At 44.9% G+C, this 18,825-nt stretch overlaps 2 protein-coding genes and 1 long non-coding RNA gene across 4 annotated transcripts in view; 1 reads left to right on the top strand and 2 right to left on the bottom strand.

Moving 5' to 3' along the window:
• Window positions 1–3,441: 3,441 nt before the first annotated feature.
• Window positions 3,442–4,444, bottom strand: LOC129654311 (astrotactin-1-like). Its single transcript, XM_055583806.1, has 2 exons — window positions 4,162–4,444; window positions 3,442–3,620 (listed from the first exon to the last, which is right to left on the bottom strand). The coding sequence occupies exons 1-2, from the start codon at window positions 4,442–4,444 to the stop codon at window positions 3,613–3,615; spliced, it is 291 nt and encodes a 96-aa protein (XP_055439781.1). The 3' UTR covers window positions 3,442–3,612.
• Window positions 4,445–9,032: 4,588 nt separating this feature from the next.
• On the bottom strand, window positions 9,033–11,543 carry LOC129653261 (uncharacterized). The gene is made up of 2 exons (XR_008715022.1): window positions 11,164–11,543; window positions 9,033–9,755 (listed from the first exon to the last, which is right to left on the bottom strand). It is a non-coding gene; the product is annotated as an uncharacterized LOC129653261 (long non-coding RNA).
• Window positions 11,544–11,670: 127 nt separating this feature from the next.
• BRINP2 (BMP/retinoic acid inducible neural specific 2) overlaps window positions 11,671–18,825 on the top strand; it is a 153,460-nt gene continuing 146,305 nt past the window's right edge. For both annotated transcript variants that reach the window (XM_055582749.1, XM_055582748.1), the window contains exon 1: window positions 11,671–12,461. The gene's annotated coding sequence lies outside the window, so the exon portion shown is untranslated. The remainder of the gene's footprint in view (window positions 12,462–18,825) is intronic.

Raw genomic sequence — 18,825 nt, forward strand, 5'->3', positions numbered from 1 at the left:
CTCCATCCTTTCCTTTTTCTCCACTATGGAATAAGTGGAAAGTCCTCCCGAGTTGACACCAGATCTGTCTTCAAAGCCTATTCTTTTAACCACCACACTGGCCTGCTCCAGACACTTTGAATAGCACCTTGCATGCAGGAACTCACTACATCTCTGCAGGCTGATTGATTTATCTTGAGGCATACCTTCTTCAATCAAAAGCCATGACAGCTAAAGCGAAACTCCCAGGCACAAGAGAAACAGCTTTCTTCACTAAGTTTTACACACGCTCAATAGCTGGGTCTGAAACAGAGGAGCATCCCTTTCAAATAGTAATGAGACTGATAAATATGTTCTGTTCACATCACAGAAAACCACACTTCAGCACAGAAGCCATACTTCAGGTTAACCAGTTGTCTCAAAATCAGATATGCCTCCAAAGCTGGAAAGCCTACTGTTTTGAAAGATGAAGATGCAAGATTTTAGTTAAGATATGAAATTTTAATTGGCTAGTTCAGCAAAATTTTATAGTTTCCTGAGAGGATAATAAGATTTCTGTATCTAAATATCTTGAATTAGGAACTGCAGTTATTTTGCATATTATAGAAAGTTTACAACACTTCTGAAAACAGGGGTTTAGATGACCTAAGAGGTGCCAGATAGGTGCCATAAAAAGAGGTGCAGCCATAGTACAACCAATATTCCTAGGAAGTATGGCAATCTAGATGGCATGGCTTCACTAAGAACATTCAAATTCAAAACTATGTGTAGCCAAACAAAACACATCTGAAAGTTACATATGGCCCTTTCATCAGAATTTGCAAATCCTATTTGCAAATTCAGAGAACAGGAAATAACGCCACCTCCTTCACTGTCCCTCAGTTATCCTGCAAGCAAAATTGACAGCGGTTTTGATGGCTGAGACAGCCTCTGCAAGTCAGGCTTCAGTGCTTCTTACGTCAAGTCAACCCTCCCCTGCCTGGCTTTTAAGCCATGGGCCACATCCCACTCTCAGAGCCAGACATGGTTGTCTATACTCTCAGACCACCAGGCTAATCTCCGTACTACTCCATATGCATGCTAGTCCCACACTCATTCCTGCCACCATCCTTGGCTCATCCTTTCCATGATCTCAAATGGCTTCACCATTTCTAGGCCAAGCCAAATTTAACCTATCTTTAATTTTGTTCGTGTGTGTGTGTGTGTGTGTGTGTGCGCGCGCGCGCGCACTTTTTTAAATTCATGCAAAGAGCACAGCAAAGGGATGAATGAACCCAAACTACTTTGGTTGGGGTAGGGAAGGCTTCACAGAAAGGTGACATGTGAGCAGGGTATAGAGGGAAGAAGGCCGCCAAGTGGAGGAGAGGGAAGGGAGTATATAGAATCCCGAGAGCCAGAGCAGGCTTGCAGAGATAAAAGGCTGGAGAAGGCTATGGTCAGAAGACCCTTGATGCCTCAATGAAGTGATAGGACTTGATCCTAGAGACAGAAGGATCTGATCAAGGCCCCTAGTCAATCCCATATCTTCCATGGAGTGTCTTCCTCTGAATTCCTACAGCCTTTAAGAACCTTTAAGAACCACACAATCAGGTGTTATTACTCTCAGCTCTCAGGGCAGGAACCTTTTTTTTTAACTTCTATACCCTAACAGCACGTAAAAGTGCTTAGCAAGTAAATGCTCAGTAAATTCCCAGAACTGACTGATTCAAATTCTTCTAGGGGTGGATTAAACAAACCAGGTTCTAGAGATAAGAGTAGAAAAAACTCTATAAGTCAAGGTCACTATAGACCTTACTATTGACCACGAGTGACAGGATACAGGACTACAAAAATTAAGTTCAAAAGCAACCACACTTGACTTCCATGAACTTGGACTCCTCTCCTTTTGTCCCCTGCATTGGCCCACTGCCCCAGCTGAGATTCACTCCTACTTCCCCTGGGAATTTAGAGCCAAAAGGGGAGGTACCAGCATATCTCTGGCTCTGAACATACCCCCACTGACTGGGAGGGCAGGGGACAATCAATGCATTTAGCAAATGCATCTGCCCCTGAAATAAAAGTGTGTGTCTGCTCCTGTGTGTCAATGCCAAGTTGCAGAAGGTTACCATAGCAACTCCAGCAGGATGCTGCAGTGGGCAGCTTTGCACAGAGGTGCAGAAAACCCATTCTTTAACATGTGGGCTTTTGCTGAACACATTGGATCTGAGCAGGCACATCATGGCTTCAGGCCCTGCCTTTGGGATTCTGCAAAAAAGGAAGTGGAACGTTGAATATCTGCTCATCCAACCTTCCTTTTTTCATGTACCACACATGTCCCTTCTCATGCACAGTAAGCACTGCATGTAGAGCCCCCAAATAGGCTCTTTAGAAACATATAATTCCCTACACTCATTCTTACACTGGATGATGAACAGACTGTGTACTTACTTGCACATCAGCATGACTTCCAACACAAAATTTACATCCACCAAATAACCCAGCAATTGTACATTTCAATGAACAGCGTATCCACAATGTCAGCATTCCCAGCCAGCCCCCAGTTTTTGTATTATTAGTACATTTCTAATGCAAAAGTAAACACCATCAAGACTATAGGTTGGGCTTAATGAGGTCTACCGAGCTGTGCTCCAGGAACTATAAACCAACTTTTCAAAGGACCAGGCAGTTTTTGAAATTGTTTTTCCATAGACTGGAGAGTGGGGGTTTACTCATCCACTTCTTAATGTTTCATGTCTCATAAGGAAAGAACATGAAAGGGATGTGAAATACCATTCCATTTGTGGTTCTAACCTACATACAGCCATCAGGAAGCCATGTCCCTACAAAGTGAACTTTAGTTGGTAGGGCAGTCAAATGGATGGAAAGCTTCCTGGACATTTTCACATTTTTTTCCTTGGATCTAGAAACTTACTGGTAGCTGTCTATTAATTCTCTCCTTGGCAAAATAAGAATGGTGGTTTATAGCAACACTAAAGAAATGGACTGCATGGCTGGCCTGCACAGCAAGGTGAGGTGGATCTGCACAGGGAGAAGTGAAGGAAATTTTGGATAACAAAGTCACATGCACCTGTGGTACTCTGCAAGCTGCAGAAGCAGGACTACAGTCTCTTTTGCAGCTCAGTAGTGAAAAAAAGAGGAGTGGACTAGAAGTAATGTAGAAGTTCTAGTATCTGAAGGAGTTTTGTGGCCTAAGAAAATTAAAATAGGATACCAAGAGAGAGATGTAAACAAAGGAAGGAAGAGCTTCTTGACCCAGGGAAGCCATTCTTTGTGCAGGAATGCCCGTGTCTATCTCTCTAAGGGAGCTTGAGAACAAAGATGCCAATGTTAACAGACCACAGTCTGGATGATTTCTTTATTCAAGGAGTTGGAGACTTGGAGGTGTCTGTTACACGAAAGCATGGAGCTAGGACTTGCCAGATTGGACACCAGGGCTGTAAGAAACTTGTGTTCCGAAGGAAGGCCAGAGTGTCAGCAGCCTGTGTGTGCTTAGTCCTGCCTGACTCTTTGCCTGACTCTGGACTGCAGCCGGCCAGGCTCCTCTGCCCATGGGATTCTCCAGGCAAGAATACTGGAGTGGGTTGCCATGTCCTCCTCCAGGGGATCTTCCCAACCCAGGGCTGGAACCCAGGGTCAGCAGCCTAGTGACAGATAAAGAGCTCTCACTGAGAGAATTCTTGAGAATCACCCAATCTGCCCTGCACAGGCCTGGCTAGGTGAGCAGTAGATACCTATTTTTAACTGCCCCCAGGAGATGCTGGGGGGAGGAGGGGTGGTCCTGGGGGCTTGAAGCCAAGAACTGAGCTTGTGGCCTGGGAGCAGGAAAAGGGCTTCTGGGAGTTGAACTGGGAGCAGCCAAGAAGGGCTCCGGTGCGTGTGCTTATGAATGAAAGCCGGGGACCGTTTCAGAGGGACTCGGGCAACCTGTTCCTTGGGGGCCAAGGCAGTGCAGGGGAGGTGGGAGGCCCAGCATCCGGGTCGGATTCGGGGGAGAAGTCAGGTGCACTGAAGCGCCCGCCTGTAGGTCGGCTTGGAGAATGGTCTGGGTACGGGGCGGATCCAGGGAGGTAGGGTGGGGGAGGGGAGGTAGTCGGCGAGTGGGTGTGGAGAGCGAGCCAGAGTGGGGGGGCTGGGGGCGCCGGGCCAGCGCCTCTGGCCGCCTCGACCTCCCCCGGGACTCACCCAACACGAAGTAGGGCAGCTCTGTGTTCTCCAGGTCGTCCACCACGACCATTTCTCCCGGGAAGTCGTTGCGTACGGAGAAGAGGAGCTTGGGTTCGGAGGCCGAGGGGCTGTGCATGATGTTCAGGTCGTTCTCGCGCAGGAAGGGCAGCGCCGACACCGTGATGCTCTTGAGCTTGCACTCCAACTCCTTGGAAGGATCCACGTCGCCGGCGGCCGTGGCCAGCACCGTCGCCGGCCCCCAGCAGCAGGCGAGCAGGGCGCAGAGCCCGGCTAAAGCCATCTTGAGCCCCGGCCGCCTTCCTCCCAGCGCTGCGAAGGTGGGGGAGGCAGCGAGCGGGGAGGGAGCGAGCGAGCGAGCGAGCGAGCGCGGGAGGCGGGGGAGGTTGGGGAGGGGATGCGGAGCCGGGAAAGCCCGGGTGCCCCGGACCGAGATGCCGCTGGCCTGGTGCAGGGCTAAGGAGAGCCCGCGCGCTCTTTGTTTCCCGGAGCTGCTTATCTGGGGAAGGCAAGAGGGGAGGTGGGGGGAAAGTGGGGAGAGAAGAAAGGAGAAGGAAGGACGTCGGAGGAAAGAGGAAGGGAGCTGAAGATTCTGGGAATCAGGTCAGCCCCCAGCGGGCAGCCGGTGCTGCCGCCTTCCTCCTTTGCATCCCCCCAGCAGGAGCACGCTCTTGGCTATTAACTACCTGCACAGCATTTTTTTTTCCCCCAGCCGTTTTTCCAATGCAAAATCTTCCCTCCCGCATTATTTTCCTGATGGCTTGGGAAGGGCGCGCACGCACACCCCTTTAAATGTGCTTCCTCAAAGCCAGTGATGGGGGGTCTGTAGATGCAAATACTCCCCCAGTTGTTTTGTAGATATAGGTGGTTCCATTCTTTTTTTACCCACTAAAATTGGATTTTTATATTGGATAAGCGTGTGCTGGAATAAATGCACGTGTGTGTTATTACTCAGCACTAACGGTGCAGAAATATGTTTAGAGGGAATATTTTGTATGTACATATATATAGATAGATTGTGTGAACAACAAAGTCAGTGTATTGCATACAGTTAAGCAGGGAATTAGAACTTTTATTTGCTATTTCTCTATCCCTTTTCCGTTCCATTTCTGTTACCAATCTTATCTATGGTAAGCAATATAAAGATCATTTGGAGCTGGCTATAATTGATAGAAAAAGTAGAGCTAGCTCAAAGAATTGTTGAGCCTTTAGTTATAGAGAATCCAGTAAACAGAACAGAGCTGGAAGAAAATGTGAGAAAAACAAAGTTTCTAGACACCCTTAACAAATGGAAAAGGAATAAAAAAATATCCTTGGGCATGGGCCAGGTCAAACCCAGTCCAATCAAGAGTAGAACAGGGCAGATAATAAAAACGCCACTAACAGCAAAAACCCTTGAAAGTTTTGTTTCCATTAGTGCTGGGCAGTAATGCCTTAAGTCTTAACAAAATGATGATAGTATGCAATAAACTGATAGAAAAGTGATTTTTGTATGTGCTAGTATCTGATGATTAACTGAACTTTCTCTTACAGGATAACCTTTAACTCATTTCAAAAGTTTGCCAAAACTAACACAATATTGTAAATGAACTATACTTCAATTAAAAAAAAAAGTTGGCCCTTAAACATTTATTCAATGCTGACTTAAATACTAAGTGCTATAAGACTATGTTATAAATAATTTCTAATCTCTGGGAATTTAATGCATCACCATTTTCAAAGAGGATTTCCACTTGAGAACAATTTCATTCTCATTCTACCTAGTGTCAATTTATTGGCATCTCTGAATGTATGTCCTTTTAAAGAAACAACAAAAAAAGCTTTTGCCATATATTTGACAAGGTTACTCTAGTTGATGAATGGGAATAAAGAAAATGAGTCATATATTTAAGGTCACATTTATGGAGTAAAAGTCTTGCTTATAAGAAAAGAGATAAAGACTTTATAACAGTTTTTTTTTTAACATATCTGAGAACTAACTATTACCATGTAGCATTGCAAATTACTGCAAAAAGCATTTATCAGCTAATGACTTTTTTAAACTCATCTTCATAGGAGATACTGAGATAAAGACCCCATGGTGTCTCTTTTGCCTACTCTCTCTAGCATAAAAACCAGTATTAACTTTGTTACTCAAGGTTTCCCATTGAAAAATTAGAGTGATAACGAGAAAATACACTTGGTCTTAGAATGTGAGAAATAGCATGAAACTACCAGATCATCTATTAGTCCAGTTTCTCATTTGACACATAAGGAAGCTGAGGACAGTGAAACAGTGAAGCAGTTTGCATGCTTGCGTTTGGTCAGTTGCTTCTGCTGCTGCTGCTGCTAAGTCGCTTCAGTTGTGTCTGACTCTGTGTGACGCCATAGACAGCAGCCCACCAGGCTCCCCCATCCCTGGGATTCTCCAGGCAAGAACACTGGAGTGGGTTGCCATTTCCTTCTCCAATGCATGCATGCATGCTAAATCACTTCAATCGTGTCCGATTCTGTGCGACCCCATAGACTGCAGCCCACCAGGCTCCTCTGTCCATGGGATTCGCCAAGCAAGAATACTGGAACGGGTTGCCATGCCCTCCTCCAGGGGATCTTCGTGCGTTGCCAGCTGACTCTTCACCTCTGAGCCGGGGGAGAGGCGGGGGAAGCCCCAGTGAAGCAGTTTACCCAAGATCAATCTGCCAAGAAGGAGTGGGGGAGTGAAGACCACAAACAAGATTTTGCCTAGGGCCCTTTCCACTACACAGTTTAGGACATCTAGGTACACCCGTGGATAATTTCTGGACTTTAATGGCTCCCAGTAATTCATTCAGTAAACATTTGCATACCTACCATATGCTGTGCATTAGACTAAGCATGGACAGATTCTAGGAAAAATACTCTTCTTGCTTTTGAGTAGCATATAATCTATTATTGTTTTGAAATCTTTCTTCTTCATTTTCTGAAGTGTATTGAGTCATTTTAGAAAACCCAAGTGAACCATTTGATTTTCTGATAAGTCAATATTGACTTTACTTTGCCTATCTATAGTTTTTACATGATTACATTTTTACATACTTTCTCATTCACAGTCACAAGAAAAAGGGTACATGGATTAAACGTCCATTTAGAAGAGGACGGCAGAGGATGAGATGGTTAGATAGCATTACCGACTCAATGGATATGAATTTGAGCAAGCTCCAGGACATAGGGAAGGACAGGGAAGCCCAGCGTGCTGCAGTCCATGGGGTCGCAAAGAGTCGGACACGACTGAGTGACTGAACAACAACAAATTGAATTGGAAAGACTTGGAATTTGTGGAAGGGTCGAGCAAGAGGACTATGCACATAAAAAGAGATAGTATATCGCCAGGGCACTGGATTCCTCTAAATACGCATACACTGTGACCTGGCCTTTTCTTAGGGAAGTAAATACCTAGAGATGGGGAGAAGTTGAAGTTCACAGGAACTAGAGCATCTCTTCTGTATGATGTTTTACTTTTAAATGGGACTGGGAGAAATTTGTATACATCTAAATAACTACCTTTGTATACAGGCAACATGATGTAGTGAAGCAATAGACTTGAAGTCAAGTCTCAACTCCATAATTTGCTTCTTTGGAGGTGAGCCTGGAACACTATTATTTTGCATATTAATAACAGATAGGTTTATTATTACATATCCATCAGTGCAGATTTTAATACCACTTTAAATATGCATATCATCCTAGAGACAAATCAGTTTGAACCTGGACTATTCTTATCTTCATTGTCCCCCTCAATAAAATGGGGCCACTGATCTCTGCCCATCCCACAGGTTATAGAAATACAAATACTTGTATTGACTAAGACACTATAAAATAGCAGGTTCTGTCATCTCCAATCCTGACTTTCTTCCTGAGGTCCAGCTTCCATATTCCAGCTCCAATGGCCTTGCTCCCTGACTCATAATAGCTTTTGAATGCTTCTCCTGCTTTTAAACTCTTTATTAGACAGCTACCAGGTTGATCTTTATGAAATCTTACTTTCCTCATGCCATTCTAGTTTTTCTTTTCCCACAGGATAAAGTTCAAACACCATAGTTTGGAAATTCAAAAACTTTTCCAAATTTCCTACTCTTTATTCTGTTAGATGTTGTGCTTACTACACTGTCCGGTTCCCATTCCCCCGCGACACACAAATGCATCCCCACCAAATTAAAGTCCGCAACCCATTTTTACTCCTCCCATGCCATTCTGTCCACCACTCAGTGTTCTCCAGATTCTCTCTTATCTGCAGACGAATCTCAGCCCTTAGCTATGAAGTGAGACTTTCCATCACTCCCTTTACCCATAGGTCCAGAGCCCTTATGTGCGTGCACACGTGCACACACGTGCACACACACACACAAAACCTTAGAAGGTCAATGGCCATTTCCCAACATAGTGTCTTACATTTTTATTAGCAAAATAGAACATTTTTATTAGCAAAACAGAAACAATAACGCATGCTTTTTAGAATAGGTGTGAGAAGGAAATGAGACTATGTATATAAAGGATCTAACATTTTAGACAATTGGTGCTCATGAGTGATAGCTGTTGCCACTCTTCAATTATTTCAGAAAGAAAATAGGCTTCAGAACTTTTTTCATGAGATTTTTTTTCCCATGTAGTAACCAAAAGCAAATCAAGTGACTAATACTCTTTGGCATATGCCCAGGATAAATGATATGTCCACCAAAAGAATGTACAAGAACATTAATTGCATGTTTACTCATGTAAAACAAAAATGGAAACAACTCAACTATGCATCAATAGGAGAATGAATAAATAGCATACAGTCATGTGATGGAATACTACACAGCAATAAAAAATATTGTGCAACAATGTGGATGAATTTTGCAGACATAAGAGAATGAAACCAGACACAGAAGAGGTTATCCTCTAAGATAAAATATTTATGAAATTCATGACAAGGTAACATTACTCTTTGATGCTGAAAGTCAGAATAGTGGTTATCTCTGCAGGGAAGGGAGTTTGGACTGAGAATGTCAGGACAAGCTTCCTGGAAATGCTGTGGGTAGTGATCACATGGATGCATGTATAGGCAAAAATATATCAAACTGTACACTCATGGAATTTGTAATGTCTAGTTCAGTTCAGTTGCTCAGTCGTGTCTGACTCTTTGCAACCCCACGGACTGCAGCATTCCAGGCCTCCTTGTCCATCACCAACTTCTGGAGCTTGCTCAAACTCATATCCATCAAGTTGGTGATGCCATCCAACCATCTCATCCTCTGTCATCCCCTTCTCCTCCTGCCTTCAATCTTTCCCAGCATCAGGGTCTTTTCCAGTAAGTTAGTTCTTCACATCAGGTGGCCAAAGTATTGGAGCTTTCGCTTCAGTTTCAGTCCTTCCAATGAATATTCAGGACTGATTTCCTTTAGGATGGTCTGGTTTGATATCCTTGCAGTCCAAGGTACTCTCAAGAGTCTTCTCCAACACCACAGTTCAAAAGCATCAATTCTTCAGTGCTCAGCTTTCTTTGTGGTCTAGTAATGTCTAGTATACCTGACTAAGCTGTTTTTTACATGGCTTTGGACACGACTGAAGCGACTTAGCAGCAGCAGCAGCAGCGGACCCTATAGAAGAAGAAAGCAGATGCAATTTTTTTTCTTTCTACAAGTTGTTTTCTTGTCTCCCAACTCTATACCCTCTTTCCTTCTTCTTTAGAGGTTTTGGAAATTTTAACTTTCCTTCCCTGAAGATTGGTAGTCATTTGTTCAACTTCCCCTTTCCTTTACCACTCCTTTCTACTATTTTTTTTTTATAAGAGTCTCGAAATTTGGTGTCTTTTCACCAGGGAAAGTTCAGGAGGCCTCTGTCTCTAGGAAGCGCAGGAGTAAATAACTCAGCAGTTGGATAGTAACAGATTTAGACTTTCACTGGTCCACTTCCATGTTTTATCCTGGGGACTGCTCTCTGACATGTTTTGTAGCTTAAGGCGAAAAGATACCTACAATCCAGAAAGGGAAGGTCAAAGCTATAAAAGATGCAGAGGAGAGAGTAGAGGTGAAAGAGATGAGTGGAGCTAAGAGGTATGTATGGGAGGAATATTTCTCATTTTCCCCATTCACTCAGAACAGCTGGCTTCCTGATGCTTTTTAGATAATCCTGGTATATACTACTTCAACATTCGGTAAACCTCTGCCTACTTTTCTTTTTTCTGCTTCTTTATGAAAATAATCCTTAATGTTGGTTTCCATTTTTAAATGAAACTAAATCAAAAGACTTCTCTCCCTTTCTGACTTCGTATTTTCCTCTCCATATTTTCCCCATCACACAAGTTAGTGTGAACCCTTCACATCCCTTTGCCAGCTCCAACCCCCAGCTCTTCTGTTGAATTGGATTCTTTCTTCAACTATTACGCTCCCATGCTCTGCCAAAATTTAGTGCAGTATGCTAGTTAGCTGGAAATATTAATTCAGTTTTGCACCCTCATTAGGACATTTAGAACTATATTTCATATTTTTTTATTCAAAGTTAATATTTTTTCCTTTACTCTTTCCTTCCCACCCCCATCTCTCTCTCTCTTTCATTCTTCCTTTTTCTCTCTCTTCTCTCAATTCACAGGCTCAGCGACAGCACCTGCTTCACAGAAACACAGAAACAAGGCTGTTCCTGTTCTGACTTCTCTAGTCTTCCTTTAAAAACCAAGTGGAGATTCCCTCTTCCTGACACACACTAAAGTGAAAAGAGGCATGCCCAAGGAAAACACCATAGGCAAAACAATTCACTTTGGGGGAGGCAGGACATTTTTTCCTCTTAATTTCGCCCCAGAAACCTGAAGTTCTTTTCTTTGCCTTTGTCTTCACATTCCTGGTTTGGGGACATAATGTTTCTTGATTTAGCTGTTCAGAGTCTCTAGCTCTCTTTCTCTGTCTGCTCACTGAGTTCCTGCTGTCTTTTGCCTCTCTCTCTCCCCTTGATCTATGATGTGTGTCATGTATGTGAGAGAGGCAGAAAATACACTAAGATAAAGATTCTCACCTGGGCAGTGATTTCTAATTAAGTAATTCAGGACCCTGACCAAGAGGCTAAAATGCACAAAACAACCAAATAAAACCTCAAATTAAAAGGAAAATGGCTCAAATGGGTCCTTATCTCTGCAAGTTCTAGTTAAGCAAACAAACAAAATGGTCTGGGACAAATGATTATGGAAACTCAGAAGAATAGAAGAAAATGTAATTAGCTTCCAAGCTTCTTCCTGTTCCTCAGCCTTCTTCGACTATCCAACTCCCCAGTCATGAATTTATCCAAGGCTCCCTTATCCATACCAAAAAAAAAAAAAAGTCTCTGCTGCAAAGCTGGGAGGGTTAACAGAGCTGGTACCCCAGCCAGCCAGCTAACCAAAGAAGACAGCCGGTGAGGCCCCGAGCCCGCCCCCAGTCAAGCCTCCCAGCCAATGGGCCCCCGTGGGGAGTGTGGAGCTGCGTCTCATTGGCTGCCCACCTACGTGCATAAGAAAGAAAGCGAGAGGCAGGCAGGGGAGCATTGTTATCTTAAGACACTCATCTGGTGTGTGAGTCTGCAGGTGAAACTGCTTAGGTGAAAAGCGCGGAGTCGGAGCGGGGACACGCTGGGCTACAGCCTGGGATGGAATCCGCCCGCCTCGGAAGCTGCTCTGCTCGCGGCTGCTCGGGCAGCGTCTTCGCTGAGCTCAGAGGACACCGTTAGCGTTTGCCCGGGGATGTGCACCTGCCGTGCGCGGCGAGCGTCCGGGCAGGTCTGCAGGCAGCCGAGGGAGCACTGAAGCTGGAGGAACTGTCTCTACCCATGGGCAACGCAGTAATTCCGGGAGAGAGACAGGGCGAGTGAGTCTCTACAGAGTTGGGAGGAAGGCACGAGCTTGGCTTTCTCTTCGGTGCAGGGATAGAGGACTCCCCGGGTTGGGGTTGGTACTTTCCTTCCCTCTCCACCCGCGAGCGCCCCGACCCAGCGTCCGAGCCTCACTTCAAACATGCTGTGGATGCCGGGCATCCTGGCTGCTCAGCTGGAAGAAGGCAGCAGGCAAGTGGTCTGACGGCGGCGCGGCGGCGGCAGCAGCAGCAGCGAAGCAGGGAGCAAGATTTGAAAAGAGACATCCGCTCCCTTTCACACGCTGAGGGGGAGGCATTCACGTTTTCCCCAAATGAGAAGGAGCCACGAGACATCATGAAGTAAAAACTTTGGAAAGCTGCCATTGGAGATGTTGCACAAAAACCTGGAACCTTTCAGGAGTCTCCTCCCAGGCGGTGGAGGTTTGGGGAGCAGCTGATAGAGCAAGGAGGGCTCTTGCAGGACTCAAGGTAACAGTGCAGGGGGTTGGTGGTTTTTCTCCACCGCCCTTTTTCGTTGTCTTTTTGGTGTGTCTCTTGATAAGGGGATGCTTTTGCTCTCCTACAGCCTTCTTGTCCTGGTGCCTGGCAGTTGCAGGCAGAGGGAATGATCCCCCTCGCCTCTTAGTTCTGTCTTGTGGAGCTGAGCAGTGGACTTTGGGGTTTAGCTTGAGACCGTCCTGTTATGGCCTCCTGGTGTTGCTTGCATGGCTGTCACACGACTTGGGCACTCTGCCTGACCTATATTGCTTTTGCTTGGTTTAAGTCCTCAAAGTTAGTGTAACTCCCATTAGCTTCAGAAAACCTGTCAGGCTGCATAATTGCAGAAGATGACAAGGACTTCTGCCTACCCAGCGGATGCTGGATTGGACTGTACATGGTTCCCTGTGTTTGGGACGGACCCCCAAGAGCTGAGGTCGGCATACACGATCCACACGTTCACAGATATTCACACATTCCTAGAGCTCTATTCACATGTCCGTAGAGCTCCCTGGCATGTCTATAGAGGCCTGTCTCTTGCTCCCATGCACATACAGCCAGGAAGAAATAAAGATTGAAGAGTGAACCCTGTGGGTTGCAAATAGTCTCCCCAGGGTGGCAGCAGGAACCCCACTGATTGAGTGGAAACTGGTAGCTTGCTGGGGACACTGGGGAGAGAATTGCTATGCTGGAAGGAGGGGCACGCTGAGATTATTTGGCTATCTTTCTGGGTACTCATCTAATGCTGCCTATGGTGTGTGTGTGTGTGTGTGTGTGTGTGTGTGTCTGTGTGTTTGTGTGTGCCTGTTAACAGCTATATGAAGGAAGCAGGCTGCCTCTAGAAGCAGCATGCATGTGCAACTCCCTGCCCAGGCCCCAGATGCCTGGAGTGTTCCTGCCTAGTAGGAACATGAACTTGGGAGCTGCTCTTCCAGCCCAGAGGAGTTTTCTGCTCACCAAGCAGTCCCTCTGCGTGGTACATATTTATCCAGGGTATATAGACCTAAGCCAAATATTAACTAATAATCAAGCTAATGCACTGTAACATGACTGAACAGACCCCATCCATAAAGAACTGTGTGTGTGCTCTTCCTTGCTCTGGGAGTCAGGTGCCCTGAGCAGAAGCAAATGTTTTTGTTCAAAGGAGAGCAATTATAACAGGCCAGGCTTCTAGCTGGGCAATCTGAGCCTCGTCCAGCAGGGACAATGATCTGTCAGCATAGAGCCATCAGGAGAATAAAAGGTATGTTGTAAGTCAAGTATTTCTGCCTCTGTCTTCTCCAGACATGTGCAGGGTGAAGAGATTCTCTTTCTGACCATGCTTCCTAGAATACATGCAATTGCCAGTGTTAACCAAGAAGCTAAAGTATTTTACAAAATCCCCTGGGGGGCAGTCTGATGACATCAGACAACAGCAAAGTGATTCTGGAGTTTGTGTGTTTTCCCTCTTGGTTTCACACAGTTATGTGTATGTTATTTGTTGATGGCAGGACCCTCTGGAGTTCCTTCCATCCAAAATAAGTTGCTTTGCACCACTGAGGGCATGACCAAACACTGCTGTCACGATGATCCTGAAATTTTCTATCACAGCTGCTGCTATACATATGTGTGTGTGTGTGTGTGTGTGTGTGTGTGTGTGTGTGTGTGTGTGTATACCTTCTTTTCAGCTTCTGACTACTTGCCTACTGTGGGGAAAAACGCATGCTTTGTTTCTTCGAGGAGGGATATGTTTTGAGTTGGTAGAGAGCCTGGATACTGTGAAATGTTTGAGGAAAACGCAAATATCAGACCATGGTTTTCCCTGCTGGAGGGCAGCTGGCACCAAAGGGTTTAACAGCTGTTCTGCAGCCATGGAGAAGACAGTAGCATCCCGGACTCTTGCTTCTCACTCCTCCCCAAAAATGGGGCTGGCTTTGTCTCCAAGAATGGAGGGATGTGTGCTGCAGTGTGGCCACAAGAAAGGAGGAAAGGAGGGATGGGCTGGGGAGTGAGGAGGGTTCCTGCTCTGTTAGCATTGGGCCAGACTCAGGGATGGGCGATGTCTTCCCCCATTTAGGCCCTTAAGATCATCCTTTGGGTTTTCCCTTCTGGCCTTCTAACAGGTTGTTTACTGAGCAAGACCAGAGGGCAAAGAACATACCTGCGTCATCAACTCCTTCTGATCCCCTTTCCCAAGACACAGGCTGGCCACTGGGGAGCCTGGCACAAAAACCATCCCCTCTGAGACGGTGCTCCAAAATCCCTCCCCAGCTCATAAACAAGAAGTAATCTGGAGGGACTGGAGACATCTGTGTGGGCACTTTCTGCTGAGTGGGATGCTTAGTGTTGAGGGTTCCTGGTTAGTGTTTTGTTTTCTCCACTGTGCAGACTATTTTTGGTGATTCAACTCTTTCTCTTAAATAATAAGACCTTGTATGTACATTTTACAATGGCATACTTTTCCAAAGGGCTAGAGGTATTTTAGGGAGCTCATCTAATTAATCTTCACATGCCTTATGGTCTCATTTATCTTTGATTACCCTAACAAGTAGAGCTAGAATGAGTTTAGCCTCCTTCTTGGAAAAAGGAGGGCAGAGGACCTTGGAAAGATGAACTAGTTTACTCTGGAACAATTCAGGGAAACTACGGAATGGGGTCTGGGTCTTTTCACTCCTAAATTACCCCTAGGCTCTCCAGGTATCTCCTAGGGAATGGTTTAATTGTGGTAGCCATGATTTGACTCAGCTGTTCTATAATTCTTAGGAATGGGAGGCTGCAGTAACCTAGGACTTCGCCTCTAGCACTGACCTAAGAGCTATGAGGGATACAAAGTCTTATAAGACCTTGTCTTTGCCCTCAATGATCTTACATTCTAGTTAGGAAAATAGGCTTACATGTGGGGAAAAGGTAAATGACAACATACATTCTAAACAGCCGTTCAATACAAGAAATTCACAAGGCTGACCTAATTCATCTACAATCGATTTGTGCAGATAACAAGAGCTCTCAATATTCCAAGGAAGGAAAATTTGAATTGTGCCTTGGGGGATAGACTGGGATTTGTTTGGAGAGGAAGAGATGGTAAAAAGATCCCAGTTGACAGAGAGGCTCACTGCAGCACAGTTGAGGAAGCTGGAAACTTCAAGGCTTGCATGTTTCCATGGGATTTGCTCTAAGCCACTTCTCCACTTGGATCCTGGTAACTGCATACATCTGGGTTAATTACTTGAAGCATAGAGTGGCCTAGGGGAAGCTGCCCTCACATGAGACAGAGGGATTTGAAATGTTGGACATCTCATTAGACACTGAAAATTACCTAAGCCTTCTACCCACCCTCAAGTCTAATCCATATATGATGGGAGAAACAGTGCTCAAGGTCAGAGAGCTTATCAACAGCATATCAAAAGTTTTGGAGAAAGATATTGGGGAGGGGAGTAGGCAAATTTCAAGAGAATATGAGAAAAATCTCATATTTTTTTTTTAGACTGAGAATCTCCGAAGAGCGAGAGCCTTGATTTTCCTTCATTTCCTGTTTCCCCACCCAAATATCCCTATTGAGGTTTACTTGGAGCCGGCAAAATGCCAAAGCCCTCAGGCATTTAGCATTGAGGAGACTTTCCATCTTAAGATTCTTGAGCGCGCCCATGTACATAACCTCTCATCTTCCCTCCTTTTCCTTTTTAATAAAACATATGCTGTAGCAGTCCCCAAGGAGGAGACCACAAAAGCAAGAGGGTGGGTGCAGTATTGCCTGCAGCTGTACCACGAGGAACTGCGATTGCTCAGCTGAACAGCAGAGGAGGGAAGTCAATCTGCCAGCCAAGGAAGGGCCAAGGGCTGCCTGGCACCTGGAGATGGCTCCAACCTGACAGCCACACACACTGGCTTCAGTCATGAGCCTTGTTTTTTAGCGAAGGGGTCAAGGCAAACACAGAACTGGTGAAACCCTATTCCTCAGCCTTCGCTTGGTTTGAGACCTTCATTCACTCTACCTGTCACTGGTTGCTTCGGTGGCCCCATTCTGACATGGACAAAATTCCAGTGGGGCCCTGAGAACTTGAATGACTTACCTAAAGTCACTTCATCGTGGCTCTCAGGTCACAAGGAAGGTCCCCAAGAACCTGGTGGGTGTGTGATCGCTTAGCCCCAGGAGTTCCCTCTGAGGACAAGTCCTCAGGGATATGTACTTTGTCTTGAAAATTCTCCCTTAGGCCTTGTTTTCACCTTTGTTTCCTATGTTAAGTGACCCTGAGTTGGTTGGTGGGACAGAGGCCCTTTATTTTATTCTCAAGTATTGCCTGCCATGTTTGGGGGCTAACCTAGAGGTCCAGGCCCATGGGCATGTGGTTAGTGACTGTGGGCCAAAGCCCCTTCCATTTGGGGGTGAAGAGAGGCAGCCCAGTTGTCCTTCAGCCTGGGGGCTGCGAGGGAGGGGTCTCATTTCAGTGACTAGGATGCAGGCTGCTGTCTCTGGAAACTATTGCTCTGCTGTGCAGATGGAAGTAAAGTTGAGGAACATCATTAGAGTATGGAATTCTCAACAGCCAAATGCTCCATCATTCCTTTCACTGAAGCTCACGTGAAACATAAATATACCTGGCATGCTGGATTAGGTGAAGGGTGGGCAATCTGATACCTCCCAGGACTGAGCTCTGCCCCACACTGTAGTACTCATATGGCGGCCACCAGCCACGTGTAACTCTTGAGCACTTGCAGTGAGCGTCGAAAGTGTAAAAATGCACACTGAGTTTTGAAGACGTGGCTTAAAGGAAGATACCACAGTTTCTTTTAATATTGATTACACATTAAAATTATACTGTATATATTGGGTTAAATAAGATATATTATGATTAGTTTCACCCATTTCCCTTTACTTTCTAATGTGGCTATGTGGTCACATTATATTTCTTTTGGGCAGTGCTGGTCTAGTTTTGCAGAGCAGTGACAGCTAATATGGAGAAAGAACACAGGCTTAAAACAAGAGGGGCCAGAAACATAAAGAGAGAGAACTTGGATGGGAAGATGGTGAGCAGCCCAGAGAATGTCTGTCATGTATTTCCAAAGTTGAAAGTCAAGGAGGGTACAGATAGCTGAAGCTGGCTTGTTTGATGGTGACCTTACCAACTGTGACTCAGCCCAGTCTTAAGCATTTGTAGAGCATTGCTGCTCCCAGTTCACATGGAAACAATTAGCAGGTAGGAGGCCTAGGAATTTTATCCTAATTTTTTTGTGTTTCTGCCTGACATTAGAAATATCCAAGTTAAATATCTTTAGGGTCTCACTCTAAAGTGTGAGGACACAGTAGTCGGGATCAGCTGGGTCTGTTTGACTTTCAAATCCCCTTCTTCCTTCTCATGCCTACCATATCATCATCTTTCCTTGGGAGAGTTTTCCTTCAAACAATATATGTTGATGGTTTGGTGGGGAGAAAGAAAAGTTACTGCTATGTGTTAGAGATTCTTTTGTGGACCTATCAGTAAGAAGAATGGGGAGAAGACATCATTGTTGAATTTTATTTAATAAGTACAGATTTGAACACTAAAGTCCACTCATTGTTATGTTCTTAATTATTATTTGTTGCAATAAGGTTTGGCCACAACTGGAATTCCTCATATTTGCTTAGCCTTCTATAGTTTACAAAATGCTTTATACGCTTTCTCTCAACCAATTTTTACAACATCCCTGTGGGGTGGTTAATATCTCAATTCAAATTTTTCCATGATATGCCCCTAAACTTTATTTTCTGATCCCTCTCTTTATATGCAGTTCATTAAATCTTGCTTAATCAAACTGGTTTACTTACTGTTCTTCAGTGTTCACTGTGTAAAGTAGGGATCTTAACTGAACCTCAGTTTTATCATTTATAAAAAAAATAATAATGCCCCATCTCTCAATCTGTTCTAAATATTAAATGAGATGAAATACATAAGAAGCCAAACACAGTTCCAGGCACATGACAAATGTCAACATTCTTTCCAACCAAACATATTTCACTTTGATGATTGCCAAGATTAAAATGTTCATAGGCGAACACATTATATACCCATTTCACACACACAATGATTCCTCTCTCTAAATTCCCTGCTTTGGTTAATGGGAAGACCAATCCCCCAGGGGCAAATTTAAGACATACAGGTTGTCCTGAGCTCTGCTTTCTCTCACACAACTCCTCCCTTCACCCCCAGTTCAGTTCATTCACTTAGTCATGTCCAACTCTTTGCGACTCCATGGACTGAAGCATGCCAGCCTTCCCTGTCCATTACCAGCTCCCGGAACTTGCTAAAATTCATGTCCATCAAGTCGGTGGACCACAGCCTTATCTAACTCAATGAAACTATGAGCCATTCCATGTAGGGCCACCCAAGACAGACGGGTC

Source organism: Bubalus kerabau, chromosome 5 (genome assembly GCF_029407905.1).
Source record: "Bubalus kerabau isolate K-KA32 ecotype Philippines breed swamp buffalo chromosome 5, PCC_UOA_SB_1v2, whole genome shotgun sequence".
In the NCBI taxonomy this organism is placed as follows: domain Eukaryota; kingdom Metazoa; phylum Chordata; class Mammalia; order Artiodactyla; family Bovidae; genus Bubalus; species Bubalus kerabau.